Source organism: Tinamus guttatus, unplaced genomic scaffold (genome assembly GCF_059628265.1).
Source record: "Tinamus guttatus ecotype Peru unplaced genomic scaffold, ASM5962826v1 Tinamus_guttatus_pri_ptg000301l, whole genome shotgun sequence".
NCBI lineage: Eukaryota > Metazoa > Chordata > Aves > Tinamiformes > Tinamidae > Tinamus > Tinamus guttatus.
The window spans coordinates 1,715,859-1,733,714 of record NW_028288835.1 but is presented as its reverse complement, the minus strand read 5'-3'; the positions used below and the strand labels follow the sequence as shown (position 1 = coordinate 1,733,714).

The window sequence follows — 17,856 nt, the reverse complement described above, 5'->3', positions numbered from 1 at the left end:
CGCTGGAGCAAAGCCTGGAGAGCACCCGCCGGGCACAGGGCCTTCTCCAAGCAAGAGCAGCGGCTCTTCAGCACCCACTGTGCTGCAGGAAAGACGAGGGGGGCAAGAGAGGGCTGGAAGTAAAACAGCTGAAAGTAAAAAACAAACCGCCACATGTAGAAAAGAAAATACTTCTATTTCACGCTTTAATACCACCATGAGAGAAAGGACAGCCATCAGAAACACGGAGGATTGGTAGAGGGCATTACGACTGCAGTCTACAACCATGGGCACAAGAAGGGATCCAAACGACACAGCCTACGTTTGTTTCTATTAGGTCTGTGACCAAAGTGGCCAAGCAAATACAGCACTTAGGACTGCAGACACCAGCAAGTCTTTGGTTTTAAATAGATATGCTCTAAAAAGGGAGTGCACGGAGAGTAAATACCTGGAGAACAAACCCATGAATGTGAAAAGCACTTCAGACAACACATCATGCTTACTATGGATTTAGTAACGTGAAGTTTTACCCAGCACCCATACTTAAAGCTTTTTATGCTTTTGCTGATATACAAATCCACATTAGCATGCTGTCCTTGCAAGAAGTCAGCAGTACTTGAACATAGGGTTATGCTATAGTCTTTCATGCCACACTGAATTGCACTGAAGCTGTTGTCCTTACGAATTACAGTTGAGCTTGTCTCGTCTTTCTCACTGTTTCTGCTTGACAATAAAGCTCCTCTCACCTACGCCTTACTTTGGAGAGAAGAGTGACATCTTCGTTGATGGCTCATGGCCAACACTGTGGGATGGTGCTTTAATTACAAACTCGAGTGTTTATGTTACTTAAGTGTGCATGTACTAGCCCCCAGAGCCGAGCTCTTAATATAGTGCCTTCAAGCTTATGTGCCTTCACCAAAACTGTTTTAATGTCAAAATATAGGTTAAATTTAACGCAAATCTGTAAAGGAGCTCTGTGCTGAGCTGCACAAGGCAGGGAGGTACAGGGCACGGAAGAGGGACACTGGGCTCACCAGGGAAAGCTTGGTGTCTTCCAAGGAAGAGCTCAAGCAATGCTGCTTTACGCCGACGATATAAAGCGTATTTTCTCCTCCTTTATGCAGTCACTAGCAAATGAGTCAGTAACTTGGCAGCCAGCAGAGCTGAGACGACCAACAACTGTGATTTACATAACGAAGCGCACGAGGCCGCCTTTGTGCGGTGCTATTTACATCCCTGCTTCTCACGTGGAGCTGCACCAGGCTCATCCCGCTTGCTCCTCTAGAAAAAACATCAACGTGGGGCATAAACACAGAGCAGCGAGTTCAAGAGATCAACTCCAGAAAACCTGCCACCTGGGGTGAAAAATATTGCTCTCAGAAGCATAAACATGCACCTCAGTTAAGTCACATCTTTAGACATTCTTTCCCCAAAATTCATCCTGAAACAGCCCACACTGAGAAACAGTCTGCCCTAAAAACAAGAGGACATGGGAAAAAACAGAACCCATCTTAAAAACCACATGCATAGAAGATGCATTCCTTTCCTCAGCACCACCCCAAAATAACACAAGACTTCGATACAGTTCTTTTATGTGAAGACATATTCAACTCCCACACTCCCCAACTCTTGCTGCACTTTCATTCGTTTAGAATTAAAGTTTTAAGAGCAAAGCCACTTTGGCAGCCAAATTCTTCTTCTTTCGTTAGCACTGTTATGCAAACCGTGTAGAATTCTTTTAAAGACAGAGGACTTTTCACAATACTCTTCATGCATCAAGTGGTTTTCAATTAATTCTGCATTTGACATTCATTTAACTACAGCACATCTCACATTCCTCAGGACTTTTGTGCCTGTGGAACCATGGAAGAAACGACACCACAAGCTATACTGAGCTACAAAGGCACTTTTTCAAGCCACGTGAGGGCTCACGCAAATTCCGTATTATACATCTAAAAGAGTTCCTTTGCAATCACATATTACACTTTATTAAAAAGCATTCGTTCTAGAGTGTGAATCTAAACCTAACCCTGAAACTGGAGCTGCTGGAATACTGCAAACCACCAGCAGTCTGCAAAGGTGTCTACAAACTGCTCGTCCTTCCAGAAATGCTTCCCGTGAGGGGGAGGATCACCATAGAAAACCCCTGAAGGGGCCCGTTTGGGAAGGGAGCACACACCTGGCCGGGCTTGGGGACAGGCATCACCTGGGTGTCCGCAAGCACCTCCCCAGCTAGCAGGAGCAGGATGGACACGGGTGCCCCTGCTCATCCTCAAGGGCCTTCCCGGCCTTCCCCTGCCCTGCCAGGGTGCAGGAGATGCTGGAACTCGGGACTGCTGCTGGCCTCTCCAGCAGATCTCCACAAGTGCTCCCTGCAGCGAGACACCTTCTCACCTGTTTGCCCCCAGGGATGGAACACACGGCCTCCAATATTCAAGAGCAGAGCGAGTGCCCTTTGGCCATGCCCATAATCCCAAGCCCAACTCAGCCACTGGGTCATTCTGGGTCTTCATGGGGGTGAAATTCAGGGCTCTAAGTTACACTGCTCACTCAGTACAGCACAGCTGTCTGCTCCCAGAGCTAGAGAAAGCGAGATTTATCACCAAGAAAAATGACACAGAGAAGCACGAGAAGTTCAACCCCAAAGCACCATCTCAAAGGGCACTCAAAAAGATTCATTTAGTACATACAGCCATCGTGGTCGGCTCTAGCAAACCTAACAAAAATCTCAGAGAATCCTCGGTGACGCGGATTTCCATCCCAGCTGTGCAAAACGAGGGGACTAGGGGCACGTTCAGGCCACAGGAGGCCACAATCTTCCCTTGTGCCAACGCACCAAATTCAGACTTCGCCCATAAACCCACTAGAAAACATCCAGCTGCAGTGGAGGGGAAAGAGTCTAAATATGAAGAGCAAGAAAACCCTCTCTGGCAGAAATCTTGAGATAAGCTTCTTATTCTATGAAGACAAGAACAAAAAGATCTTGGATGCCAAGATTCAACTTTGTCCTCCTGCAGCTTCTATGATGGATGCAGTTACCTCCTGGTGAAGTTCTCAGCATACCCAAATCTACCCGCAGTCCCCCCAAAAACGTCAACATTGAGTAGTTATGTAGACTTTATTCATAATTTCCCCTTAATTCAGTAAGCCAGTCTTACCAAATTTACATAATCCGACTTTAAATCTTGAGCATTATATTTCATGACTCTTCTGCAAGTAAGGGATTTCCTGAGGAATCTACACTTAATTTCCCAGAATATACAAAGCCGTAATTTATGGAAATTGGGGAACTAGAAAAGGAAATCCAGAGACTGGATTTTGATGTCTTCCCATTACACACTTCCCTCCCCAGCTTCCTTGACGTAGTCCTTTTTACGCAACTCCAACCTGCAGCCGGACAGCAGACTTCTTACAGCTTTAAAGCTTGAGTTAAACCGACCTTGAAAACTTCATTTAGAACTTCAAAAGCGACTTTTTGTAGCAGTCGAACTGCTGCACTTGGAAACTCTACAATGATTTACCAGTCTGATGACACCACAAGGCTATCACTGCCAGTAAGGCCAGACAGTATGCTAAGATTTAGGCTTTACGCTTTCCAGCGTATCACCGTGCCTTGGGGTTTCAGAGCTGATCAAAGTTAAGAGATCACTAATCACTTGTAAAGACCTGAACTAATAAATGGAACAAAGTCAAACTCCAGATTGCCAAGGTCCAAGAGATTTGTGGGCTCTGTCCTCACCATCCTCTTCACACTGCACACTATTTATTCCACTGAAAACTGGAGCTGTTTATTCCCAGATCCTCAAGAAGCTGCATATATACTACTTAGAACTTAAGTCACGAGTTTTATTTGTGATCAGAGCCCAGACAAACATCCGCACCTGAAATAATCACTTCCCAGTTCAGAGACATGGTCTGGTATTTTCTAAGTCACCACACAGAAAAAGTCAGGAAATCCGCACATTTTCCTGAGTGTCGAAAAGCTGCTTCAAATTAGTAACTCCATAAATCATTAAGATTCCAAACGCTGCAGGTTTCCTACAGGACTTATCTTTAGACTCTCCATAGTACCTTTCCCACAGCTACAATATTTGTAACTCTATTTTGATTTTTTTTTAATCTGTAATATAAAATAAGATGTAGCTGCTATAGGGACTTTTCATGAATTCATGCTCAATGCTGCTGAAAGTCGAATAAATCGCATAATGTAAACACAGAAAAAACTTAGATATTGTTTGCAAGAAATTAGAAAGAAATTTTCTACTGGCTTCTTTTTCCCCCTAGGATTTGGCTTCAGCAAACTAATCTCTCTTTCTGCCTCTGCTCATTTTGGTTATCTCCTGCATGCTGAAAACCAGACATAGTTTATCATTTGCTTAATTGAATAACCATTGCCACAATTAGACATCAGCACTGAAGTGGCTTAGGAGGCAAACATTGACTTTTCAAGCTCACCTTTGTTCTAAATAATAAATAGTCTAAATGTATCCAGGGATGAAACTCCTAGCTCAAAAACTAGAGCTTCTAACTTTCGCTAAATGAGTATTTTGAAGTGCATATTTCAGCTAATGTCCACAGGTATCTTTTATTGATGGACAGACCCGTATCGTGCCTCCTAGAAGAGATGGTAATACAGAATATATTGAGCTTTCAACCACAGGAAACAATTCCTTTGTGTGCATGAAAACAAGTAAACAGAAGCATCTTTTCTTTTAAAGTACTTCATGTATTTGTACCCTTCTGTACTAAAATAAATAAATATTTTTTAAAAAATTCAATAAAACAGAGGTACAACGTAAGGGTCAGTCAAATCAGAGACTATTGCAGTGTCAGTAAAACCTGTATGACTTAGCTGATTAAACAGGCAATCAATAAATACTCAATAGAAGGGTGCCTCTATGCAAGCTAATGGATCTATTGCCACTAAAGTGCTGATACCGAGTTTGTACGGTTAGTCCTTGAGGGAAAACAGGAAACATTCAGTGAGAGAGATTTAATCTACTAAATCACTTGGAAAACAATGGCAAAAGCAGTGAAACAACATGATCATAAAACCAAAATATTCTGTGGTCATCAAAGCTAGACAATTCAGCTGTTAAGTTCAAACCCCTACAAAGTTCCTCTATGAAACAAGGATTTTATTCTCGGAATTATGAACAAAATAAAAACGTGATAATCTTTAGTGAAACATTTGTGTTGAGAAAGGTAGGGTACAGGAGGGGCCACACACCTATAGGGAGAGCTGGGCAGGCACCAGGAGGTGCCACACGCCTATAGGTGCAGGGAATCCCGTCCTGCTGCAGCAGTGTTTTTGCATTACTGAACATCCTGCTGGACGACTTTCACAGAAAGCTCTGGGCGCACAAGGACAATAAATATGCATCGCCTGAAGAGGTGCACCTGAAAATTAGCATTCTGATACAGACAGAGGCTTCAAATAGCTGTATTCCAAGTTAACTGTTCATTCAGGCATGTTAAAACATTTTCAGTGTCCCATGTTTCCAAGGGGATCAAGAAGGAAACGTTTTATTGGAGCTCTCCGCACCAAGTGCATTCAGTGAACAAAGACCCTAGGTGCCAAAGAGAGACCAAGGCCTCCTTGTGCAGCACGTCCTGGTCACAGCCAGGAGCGCTGGTGAACGGTAAAGCAGTACAGAATGCAACAGGAAATTCTGCTGATAATTCACATATCTGTCACGGGCATGTCAGACCGACACCTCATGTACTACTGTAGTGAATTCCTTCTGGTAACGTTTTACGTTTCAAGTTTTATATCTAGATTTGACAAATCGTATCTGCACAGAACAGAAAGCTGCCCTCCCCAGTCATCCCATGTGCGTGCAGAGGACAGGCACAACCTCGTAACACTGATGGATGTGCCAGGAGACAAACTTCAGCGCCAGAGCTGTTCTGTCTAAAATGATACCCCAACACCTAAGGACAAGGCTTTAGTTTAGTTTTATCATATATCCTTTGCATAAAGAAATGCACAAATACAGAATCACGTTGGCATTATTTTTGCTCTTCATACACTGCTTCTCTCCTGACAGATCTTGAGGGCCTCACATCTCTGGCCTCTTCCCACCACTTTTTCCTATCTAATGGAAGACATTGACTTCAACTGAAGAAAAAAAATAAATAAATACATTTGAGTGGTAACCAAAAAAAATCGTGTTCTTTTCTCTCCCTTCCAGGTTTCTTTTACTTGGGGCTTTGTGACTGGGACAAGCAGATATGCAGAACCCCACATGGTCAGGAAATAAGTATTTCCTTATAACTAAAATCTTCTGAGGTATCAGTGTCTGAGCGGATGGCAATGCTACTGCTCCCAGACCCGAGAATTTCATTCTAAAAAGGGAGATATGCAAGAAGACTGCTCAAAATTTTATCTTTTCTATAACCTTCTCCACTTCCCAGCCCCATATCTCTTCCCTCCTCATGCCAACAACTGCATTTTCCATTCCCACAGCAGCTGTGGGCGTTCGCTGCACTAACGTGTAACTTCTCCCCTTCCATACCTGCAGCTCACACACACACACTCCACTTCTCTCACAGGTCACTGTGCACATCTCTTAAAACGCTGTATTCCATTAAAACGCACAAGGTTACACAGCTAAATGACACGAGCATGGCGACATATTAATATAAAACTAAAGATTTTTTTTTCCCCAACTGCAGATACTAATCCCCTAAAACTCAGCTGCAGGTGCTCGAAGCAGGCAGGACAATCGGGTGTTTGTGGCAAGCACACCTCAATTCGGGAAATTTCGCCTCAAAGGTGTTAAGCCCTTTCGCCATTAACTTCACATCAAATGAAAGTAATCAGATGACAGGCAAATGAAGAATAGCTGGAGCTGAGCTGCCACTTTTAATAACCCAGTTTCCATTTAAACAGGGAGATGGCCCTGGGGTTTGAGAATTTGTCACTACCATGCACACTCGCTGATAGTAAACGCAGATGAGATAAGCCAATTTTAAACAACATGTTCCATCTTACTCCTTTGACCTTAAAAAAATAAAAAACTACATAGCATTATGGACATCTCCTTGCTTTTGTTATTAAAAGGAGGGTATAAACTTATAATACAATATTTCTGCAGAAAGTGGACACTATTTTCAGCATTACCTGCAAGCAATGGCAATGCAGCTTTTCAGAAGTGCCGTGGAGGAGGTAGGCAGGAACAAAATCCTCACAACAAACAAACTTCCATCAAATAAACAGAGCACTCGTATTACTTTTCTGTGGAGTCGTTCCTGGAGCAAAATGGCCGCCTATTGAAGCAGCCATAGGAGACGTTGGAGTCAGCACGTGGCGCAGAGCAAACGGTTAATTGGAACCTGCGGCCTAAGGGAAGAGCCACGGAGCCTGACAACAGCCAATCAGGAGAGAGGCTCCAAAGGCTCCAGCCAATCAGATGAGGCAGGAGCGCGCGGGGGCGGAACTGCTATATAAGGGACGGCTTTGGTTCAATAAACTGTTTTCTTCAGGTTGATTCACATTGGATCCTTCTAAGCCCACGGTTTTTCTCTCCTCACTTTTCAAATTAACAAGCAGGAATATAAGAATTGAGCTTATCCATACTGAGCCATGGCCGCCATCAACCGCGGCGTCAGCAGCCCGATAGCAGCGGGACAACGTTTTACCCACCCCTACCGCCCTCACCGCCTCCATCTCCTGCACCTCGGGCCCCTCGCACCCCCGGGCGGGCAAACGAACTGTTAATGGCTGCGCTCACCAGCTGGGAGGAGAACAAAGGACGGGGTCGAGGAGACGATGAGGGGATGGAGGAGGGGGGTTTGAAGGGTTCGATAAGGAGAATTCCTTCCTAAGGCCTATACGGTAGTTATGGGGGGTCAAAATCAGCAAATCGGCGGGTGCCCCTGTCGTGGGATCTGATTAAGGAAGCTCGTAAGTCGGTACAACAATACGGTTTGCATGGGCCTTTTACGCAAGCTATACTTAATAAATATTCAAAATAATAAATAGTTATTAATAATAATAAAATATATATCGTATATGTACTATATTATAATATATAATATATAATAAATGTTATTATGAATATTCAAAAGGTACTGGGAGATTTTAATTGGGTAAGAGCAATTTGCGGTCTTACCAGTTTGGAACTAGCCCCTTAATGAAACTGTTAAAGGGAGGAGGGGGTGCAGACACACCTCTAACATTGACAGAAGAGGCAGAACAAGCTTTAAAAACAATAAGCAAAAAAGTCACTACAGCATATACATATCGCTGGGATCCTGACTGATATTGGCCTTTTACTTATTATCCTTTTGCATTGATTATTCAGTTAATAATGAAGGGGAGACAGAGAATTGTGGCGACAAAATACTTAGGGATGCCCAAGGCATTTGGGATCACGCAAAGATTTTGCATAAATTTACACAGGATGAGGGTCTGTCATGGTTGGGAAATTTCTTAGGTGGATGGGAACTTTGGGATGGTTACAATGGTTAATTAGAGGTGCGGGGATGGTGGTGTTGATTTTGTGTTGTATTCTGTTAATTGTGCCTTGCTTGTTGAAATGTGTGTTTAATATCATTGAAAAAGCCTTAAGGAAGGTTTGGCTGGTTCAAGAACAAAAAGGGGGAATTACGGAGTCGTACTTGGAGCAAAACGGCCGCCTATTGAAGCAGCCATAGGAGACGTTGGAGTCAGCACGTGGCGCAGAGCAAACGGTTAATTGGAACCTGCGGCCTAAGGGAAGAGCCACGGAGCCTGACAACAGCCAATCAGGAGAGAGGCTCCAAAGGCTCCAGCCAATCAGATGAGGCGGGAGCGCGCGGGGGCGGAACTGCTATATAAGGGACGGCTTTGGTTCAATAAACTGTTTTCTTCAGGTTGATTCACATTGGATCCTTCTAAGCCCACGGTTTTTCTCTCCTCACTTTTCAAATTAACAAGCGGGAATATAAGAATTGAGCTTATCCATACTGAGCCATGGCGTAGCGCCTTGCAGAGCAATTTTTTAACAGCTCTAGCAGGAGCAGATATTTCAGTGGGTATTTTTCCAAGGAAGGCAGGAGATTAGCATCGGCTTCCAAATTTCAAGGCTAGTCAGTTTAAATGCTTTTTTGGAAAACTTCCACCTTTATATTCAAAATACAAGTTCATTTCCTATAACCGAGGGAACTGATTTTAACATCTTTATATCACTTATCTCAAAGTGATTTTCAAAACAAATGTACAATTATAAAATTAGGATTCAGTGGTTTAGAAGAATATCTTCCTGTATGTATGCTGAATTTATGAAACCAAAAAAGATGATCCTTCCAAGTCTGAAAAAATACTAGAAAGGTCACTGAAATTAGACCATAGATTCTGCAGGATTTTCTCACCATGTGGATCTCATTTATCAATAAAAATATATAAAGCTACAACTCAGATCTAATTTATTGCAACTTTAAAGTGCTCCTTAAAAAGAATATAATATCGGTGTTAGTTTTCAGGTTTATCCTATTAAACACTAAATCCCAGAAGTGAAATAGTAGGGAAGAACAGTTCGCATTAGCATCTATACCCAGAAACTGCCAAACTGCCTAATAAATCTACTGATTGGGAGGAAAAATGTCGAGAAGTGAGTAAATAGGAAGGACAGGCAAGCAACCAAGGTGAAGATGAAGTCACATGAAAGGAGTGACAAAGGAAATCAGTGAAAAAGACAGGCGAGAAGCACTGGAGGTTAACCCAGATTTCACAATTTTCTGTTTGTGCAGTCCATTTTCTCAGACATATATTTTCCAGGCAAGTTTTGTCTGTTTTGAGTATGTGCATAAAGAACAGTCTTTATTCGCTCACCATATAATACACATTTTAACCAACAGTTAAGAGGAGATATGAGATTAGAAAAAAAAAAAAAGAAAGAAAGAAACACTACATAATAGAAAAGCAGGTAGCTACAAGAGGACAAATCACCGATGCTCACTAGTGGAAATGGGGATCTGCAGAACGATGCAGGTGGTGGCAGGGAGGTTGCGCATAGATGATATCAAGCAATCCAGGCAAAAAGTGCATTTAGGGCACAGCTTAGCTGCAGTAAGGGAAAAATCCGACCTGTGCTTTGTTTCTGCAAGCAGTTTGCATGAACAAAAAACCTGCAATCCTCAGTTTTCTGCTATAAATCCGAAATGACATTAGATCACGTCCCTGGTAATTCCAAGCCATGTTAGATTTGTCCGCTTTGGCACAAGAAGCTGGTCACCACTACCTTGACAAAATTGCTGCAAGACCAAACGACAAGTTGCTCCAATGAGAAGACATCCCACATCGCCATCTCTGTATAATCTCACAAAAATTTGCAAAAATTTACACAAGGTTCTTTGCCAAGCAAGGGTCACAGTTAGCTCTCCTGCTGACACCAGGGAATTTCTCCGCAGCCGCATTATGAAAATGAAGCGGCTCATTTGTGTTCACAGACTATGCACTGGGCGAGGGAGTTGGCAGCGGACCCTCTTCCTCTAACCAGCGACTCCAACACGTTTCAGAATGAATTAATTCTTTGAACACTACAAGAAAGGAAGAAGAAGCACTTACTAGTACAGAACTTCATTGGCTTCATGTCTTTCGTATCTAACAGTTTCACACATAAGTCTGAAAGAGAAGGAAAGAAGTCATGTTTAATTAGGATTCATATCATTGTCATGAAGGACTTCTAAAGTTAGTCATCATTTTCACATTTGCCTCCAGCACTTACACAAACTACCATAAATTAAAGCTGATTGTTAATTCAAGAAAAAAAAACTGTTAAGTATTAAAGTTATTAGCTCATCCTGTATGAGATCTGATTTAGAATCTCAGATGTAATTACTTAACATTAATAAAAGAAAACTATAAAAAGGGTAGAATGATACTGATCTCATTTTTACAGTGGTCTGATAAAAGAAGTTGCTTTATTATGAGACAATTCACACCCATTGGAAATGGATGCCAGCTTACAGTATGCCATACTGAGCAAAAGCATCATGATATAAGCAATGCTTCCCTTTCCAAGTCAGGCCCAACAGATAAAACACGTTAATCCGAAGAAGCTAAACCTAAAAATCATTAAGAGACGTTAACACGGAGCTGTCAGCGAGCTGGAAGCAGAGTGAATTTTCTGCAGGAAAATCTTCTCTGGCTACAGAGGAGGATTAAACCTTTTTGCATTCAATATGTGGCTGATAAATGTGGTGTAATAGAGAGCAGCTACAGGAGAGCTCGGCAGCGGAGCTGAGCGAGGCACCGCACACCCGGTCCCACTTGGTGGAAACCTCAAGGACTTCCCCTTCCCATCCAGGACGGGGCCAGCCATTTCTGAGCGCTTTTCCGACAGGCTGTTTCCACCCAAAGCTTGTGCCGAGTAAAGGCCGTTTTGTTTCCTTGCACAGCAAGCAGCCTTTTGAACCCCAGATTTCCTCCATTTGAGGCAGTGTTCACCAGCGGAGGGGCAACTCGTGCCAAAAGTCCTTACAGGCCTGGAAAAGCTGCCGTCTTGCTCCAAACCCTACGGGCTTCGGGCGCTCTCCCCAGTCCTCTGTTTGGGGAGAGAATTTGAGCGTCGACATGAGGATACTGGTAGCAAAACCATCAAAGGCACGAGAGAAAAAAAAAAAGAAAAAAAAAGAGAAATCTTTGCTAAAAATGAGTTTTAAAAATGAAAATACTGTTCAAGGAACACACGGGATAGTCTATACCCCGTTGGTCAAAAAAGATTCTGGGCAACAGGCCAGCTAGGAGTAGGGGTTATAGGAAACAGAATCGCTTTATTTCACAAGCGAGTTTTGTTCCCCCGTGAATTTGGAGCAAAGGAAATGCATTCCTGATTCAGCCAAGCAAGTTCACCGCTCCACCCTGGCACTGCATGAGAGTTTTATGGTGTTTTAATATGAATGGATAGTAATAAATAGCAGGAAAAGCCTCTCTTACAGGAGAGAGCCAAGTGTTTCAATCCTATATTAAACTGCAACAGCTAGAACTTAAAGTGACTGAACAGTAGAAACTCTATTACCTCTTTAAATATTTAGAAAATAGCATAAGCTTTGGCCAATTGGAGTGTTTACTTTTCACTAGAATATGATCTTTGTCCAAGAGATCCTAAAGCTAAACAAATCCTAAAAGGGATCCTAAAGCAAACCTTAGGGACAGGGTTTAGCAGCCATGGTGTCGAGGGGTTTACGGTGGGACTCAATGATCTTAAAGGTCTTTTTCCAACCATAATGATTCTATGATTCTTTGAAAGGTAATAAATTCAAGATTTTATCACCAGCAGTTGCTCACTAATAAGAGCTATATTTAATACACTAGTTCCAATGCATCCCTGAGGGGTTTTTGGCATCTCACTGCCACGAGAAATGCTGTATCCTAGACAATTTTAGGAAACCTTTTTCTCCCCCAGTTGCAAAGGGAATGCAGCCTTTCCCATGTATGGTACTGTAAACAGAAGCTCTCTTCTAGGAATTCACTGTGCTGGGAGAGCTACCCGAGTTCCACACATTCCTGAGCAAGAACCTCATCCTGGCCGGGAAGCCAGAAGCCGCATATCAGAGCACACAGCCACACGTGCATCCCTTGATCCCGGCTAGCAGGAGTCCCTGCTGTTCCAGCCACGCACAACGGGTGCAGCAAGGGTCCTGCGCGAGAGAAAACACTGCGGGGTATCATCACGGCGTCCTCCAAAGCACAGGTAATTAGACAGTTTTTAAGTCAATTGCAAAATACGTCCCAAGCGCTTCCCCAGGGGGGGAAAAAAATCTTCTTTTCTCAAATTTGCCAAATACTGGCTATGAACTAGGCTATGAACTAGCCTAACCCCAAGCTGCATCCTTCAGGCCCCAGGCAGCTGCCGCCACACTGATGTCCTGATGCCACAAACCCAATACCCAGCTGAACCAAGGTACTGAGGCCAAACACGAGCACATCTTTAAATAGAGAAAGCTCAGAAGCTTTTGCTTGAATTTCTTTCCTTGAATTTTAAGCCACAAAAACATCATGGCTTAAACTAATAAAAAATCGCTGTTTTTTTCACTAGTTTCTGTGAGTATCGTGTGCATGCATAGTACATGGTATGTCAGAAACTTTTGCACAATAACAAGCACCAAGTAACACAGAATCTGAACAACAGAGTCTGCTGTTGCAGTACACAAATGATTAGGGCTATAAATGGGCTTTCATTCAGGTCTGGAACTTGTACTCTGTATGCACAGTATTTATTGCTTGTTTGAAAGCCTGAAGAGAGCAAAATGCATTCATAACAGAATATAACAGAAATTCATAACAGAAATTATAAAAGAAATAACAAGCAACAAGTGGGGTACACACATGCACACAAACAATATTAAAAGTGTTAGCATAACAAAATGGATATAGAGAAGAAGAAGGGGACACAAAAATGGCTAGCTTTTCAATTTGAGGTATGGCAGAGAAGGGTGGCCTACCGCTACAGACATCTCCGTTCCTCTCCTTTGTTAGTTAATCAACATGTATTAATACGTTAAATATTCCAGAAATAATGAAATAATGACTACATTTCAATAAATGCTATGTTAGTATAGTTATGGCATACAACTTCAAATCACCACTTCTTTTTCTGGCAGCTGGAAAGTTCTTCCTGGTAGAAATTTTATTCAATTTGACTGAGTTTTAGCTTCCTAATAATTATACCCTATGTCTGCTGTCTGCCATGGCCACATCTTCCCGCAGCACCTTCACTGCAAAGCCTCTCAACTTCAGCTGTCATTGAGGATTAAATGTGAAGTCTGTTAAATAACTTCCTAATCAACTTCTGAAGATGATGCCATGAATGATGCATCATCTGGATGCAGAAGTGATGAAAAGATGTGCAAAAGCTGCTCCTATAGGAGCAGCAAGCTGTTCAGCTCAGGTGTGCAGACAGCCAAGGAAAACACAATGTAGAAGCCAAGATACGGCAGGGATTGGCCTTTTCCATGGCAAGGGGGAGGACTGGGGCAGCCAGGGGCTGGCTCTAACCTTCCCCTCTCAGCAGGAGGTGAAATACCACTGTCCGTGGCCTTTCTGATCAATTCGGGTTTAAATACATACTGAGGATGGAAGAAGCTTCCCACCAAAAAGTTTGAACTGCAAAAAATATCATAATCACCTCAAAATATTTTATAAAAATAGAAACATTACAGAAATCTTCTTTGTATTTCACCTTGATGACACTTCATCTCACAAAAGTTGAAACTTTCTGCTAGAAGTCTGTAATAAAAGTTACAAATTATTTCATAGCAACCACGGAATTATCATTTAATTAAATATTAAGTGTAATGAAAAATGTTTGCCGTCGACTCGGCCTTTTTGATGGAAGGGCCAACATGCAAGTGTTGAACAGATGATTAAAATACTACTTCCACATATCACAGAACTAAGTAAATACATAGAATCGTTAAGACTGTGATGTCTGTAAGAGATCCGTATTTCTACACAACCGTGGCCACGTTTTCTCCACACACAAGCAGCAATGTTTTGATAAAGTATCGTACCTTAGCTGATGTTCTCTCAGATTAGACAGGGCTTCCATTCCATGTAAATAAGAATACACAATCTCCAAATCCTACAAACAAACAGGAAATATTTATTAGAATCCCCAGAATCGCACAAGTTGTTAACATGCTGCTTACATTAAGCTTCTGGAGTTCTCCTAGTGTGAACGACATAAACATTGGAAATAGCACATTCACAAGACTTAATTACAAGACGAAAACCTTGGATCAGGGTTTGGAAGCCTACGAGGGGAAGAACGATGCTGTCCACACCATGAAATACTGAAAACCTTTAGACTTTGGCTGCCTTTACTCAGGTTCAGTAAACAAGACGGGTCCCGAACTCCAGCACTTTGCAACTGCCCTGCTTCCCAATGCCAACATACTTGAAAACTCCATTTATTTTGCAAAGCAAGCTTGTGGGAGTGTGAAGTAGTCTTTTTTATGTTTGGGGGAAAAGAAATCTGATAAAATTCAAAAAAAAAAATCCAAAACTATATCCTCTGCAAATAGAGCAGCTAAATTGCAAAATGCACTTGTGAACAAGAAAAGAAAATGCTTCCCATGACCAGAAAATGACTACGATAACAGTAAGAAAAATGACTACAGCCCTAGTTACACAGCAAAGTTTAAAAATCAAGACTAAAATCCAGCCAGAACAATTCCTGTGGACCTCAGATACCCTGCTCAGAAAACAACACGGTGAAGAGTCAGCACGGACACTGAGTGACTCTGCAGATGTGGAAGTGGACACTGGGCACATTATATCAGTTATATCCACTATATGGGACATGAGAATCCTCCAAGACGCCCTGTGCCTCTCCAGAGGGTGAAACAGCTCCCTCTAGCACTCAAAGTTCGGGATTGAAGTTCAAGTAGCAAATTCCGGCGTCATGCCTTTCCTTAAATTCCCAAAGCTGCAAAATGTAGAAGGCTGGAGCAGAAAACCCCACTAAATTATCTCATGAGGCACTTCAGTTTTCCACTTACTCCAGAAAACCCTTAAAAAAAAAAGGCAGCAAATATTAACATACTCGTTACTGAGCATAAATGTTTTATAGCAATGCAAGAATTCTGCAAAAATATTTGCAGAATTCACAGACTCGGTGAAGCTATAAAAGGCATTTTGCCAAACTCAAGCATGGGACCCATGCAATTTCCAGGGATGGCACAGCTCAACTCGCCCACCTCAGGCCTGCAGCATTTTCGGCCAATTTTAGCAGCAGCCTGATGCACTTTTCCTGCTGTTTTCCCTTCCGTAGCGCTTTCCTCCCGTACATTTCACACCGTTTCCATTGCGTTTCATGCCACAGGGTGGCAGGCTGAGCCACCGCTAGCTCAGGGACCGTTTCCTTCGCACACACTTTCTCCCAGTCCTTTATAGCGGTTTATGGAAGCCAGCAGGAGCAAAGCTAATTTTAACTGCTGCAGCTGATAAAAACACTCTGCTACCATAAGCCATATCCATAAAAAGAGCAGGAGGAGCCACTAAGAGCTTGCTCAACGTGTCCCTATTTGTTGGGGGACTCGGGGTGCCCGTGGGCTCTCGCACACGACGGCCGGGCTCGGCTTCAAGGAGCTCTGTGGAAACCTGTCTGCAGCTCCACACGGGATCTCAACTGCAACAGAACGTGCACCTGCAGCTACGCACAGGCCTTCCTGCTTGCTTTGCTCTGTTTTCAACTATTTCGACCGCATTTGCCATGTCTGAAACCACGGCATACGAGTGGAGGAGCCTTCCCTTCCCTCTCAGGCCCGCGGCCGCAGCGGCTCTCGTGTCCATGCTACGAAGGTGGCGGCTCCTCGGGCTGGAGAACGTGGGACCTGAACGTCTCGGACTGGCTTAAATGGGCCATGAAGTCACCAGCAGGAAGGCGGCCCCACAGCTGGGATGGACAAGTCTCATGAGGGGAACCTTCCCTTTCTCTTCTCAACTATCTTAATGCATTTTTGCTCCATCTGTGGTACGCTCACAAGAGCGACGAGGCCACATTTTTCTTCCTAGGAAGGATAAAAACTGCAGTCGGAACCAATGTTGCTGCAGTCTTGGCTCTCTGTCCTTGGAGCTGCATGATCCCAGCCTTTTCCTTTTATTTCTGGCATGCAGCACTGGAGCTCATTGGCTCCCTAGCTGCTCCGATAGCGATGCCAAGCAGATTTTTTTCCCCCCGTTTCTTGTGTCATTCATTTACCACTTGTCTAGCTGCCTGCACTGGTCCACGAGGGCCAAAGCAACGCCAGGGCTGCCAGGAGGAAGGGAGCAGAGTTCAGGAAGAGCAGCTCACGCGGCTGCAGGGACAGGAGCTCCGCTGACGTGAATTCCACGGCTAGTTTAGCTGCAGCGGCCTCGCTTGCTTCTCATTGACCCTTGTGCACGTCCGTGTCCGCTCCGCAGCCCTGCTCCCGATTCCCGCTCCCGATTCCCGCTCCCAATTCCCTGCTCCCGATTCCCGCTCCGATTCCCGCTCCCACGCGGCCCGCGGCAGCTCCGGAGGGGACACGCGGCGTTTCTCCGAGGGAAACGCGGCACAAACTGCGGCTGGAAGCTCCCCCGGCAGATCCAAGGCCTCGGACGGAGGGCAGGCCGCCCCTTCCAAACGGTGGATTGTCAAAAAACAGGACAAAAACCCTCAACACCCTCCACACGGAACAAAAACTGATTCGCTGAGGGGATTGAAATGAAGTATTTTTCACGTCACGCAAAGCTGGACGCTTTATTTTGGTCTTTTACGTCAAGATGTTTCAAGGCGAGGGGAGGGCGGCCTGCCAGAATCCAAGCTAAAATAGCACAGTTGAAGATAAATTACTTAATCTGTTACTTTTTAACCCATCTGAAGGCTATCAGGGTATTTGCGAGCCATCCTCCGTGGTGCACAGGCTTCCAGAGACAGACCTGCGGCGTAAAAAAACAACAAAGCCAAGGATGGTTGTGTTGTGAAATTACCATCCGTATTAAAAGCAGGTGACAAAACTGCAGAATTGGGCTGGGATTAAAAGATGTGGGACTCACATCTCAGCACCCGCTAAACCCACCACAGGGCAAATTTTAGAAGTCCATCTGACTGCGTTAACTTCTGAACACCCTTCACATCTTAAACGCATATTGAATTTGTCTCACCTAACACACATTATCGTGGCATTTCAGAAAATGTGTGTGACAGCTTTACTGCACAGGAATCGGCGTCACTGAGCTCGGGAATGAGCCTTTAAAGCACTTTGCAGAGCAGCAACCCAGCGTGAGCCCTCACCTCCTCCGCTGCATCTACACGAGGCAAAAATACGGAAATTAAAATGATCTTAAGAGTTGTTGACACACTAGAATTTTTATTATTAGCTCCATTGGGAGTGGGGGCATGGGGGAGCAGAGGACATTTGTTC

General features: G+C 43.7%; 1 protein-coding gene across 7 annotated transcripts in view; it reads right to left on the bottom strand.

Moving 5' to 3' along the window:
- Positions 1–17,856, bottom strand: part of RAPGEF2 (Rap guanine nucleotide exchange factor 2) — a 135,165-nt gene that overhangs the window by 85,847 nt on the left and 31,462 nt on the right. For all 7 annotated transcript variants that reach the window (XM_088528096.1, XM_088528099.1, XM_088528097.1 and 4 more), the window contains exons 2-3: positions 14,479–14,549; positions 10,532–10,588 (exon numbers count right to left, since the gene is read on the bottom strand). In XM_088528096.1, the coding sequence (XP_088384222.1) occupies positions 10,532–10,588; positions 14,479–14,549 (128 nt within the window). The remainder of the gene's footprint in view (positions 1–10,531; positions 10,589–14,478; positions 14,550–17,856) is intronic.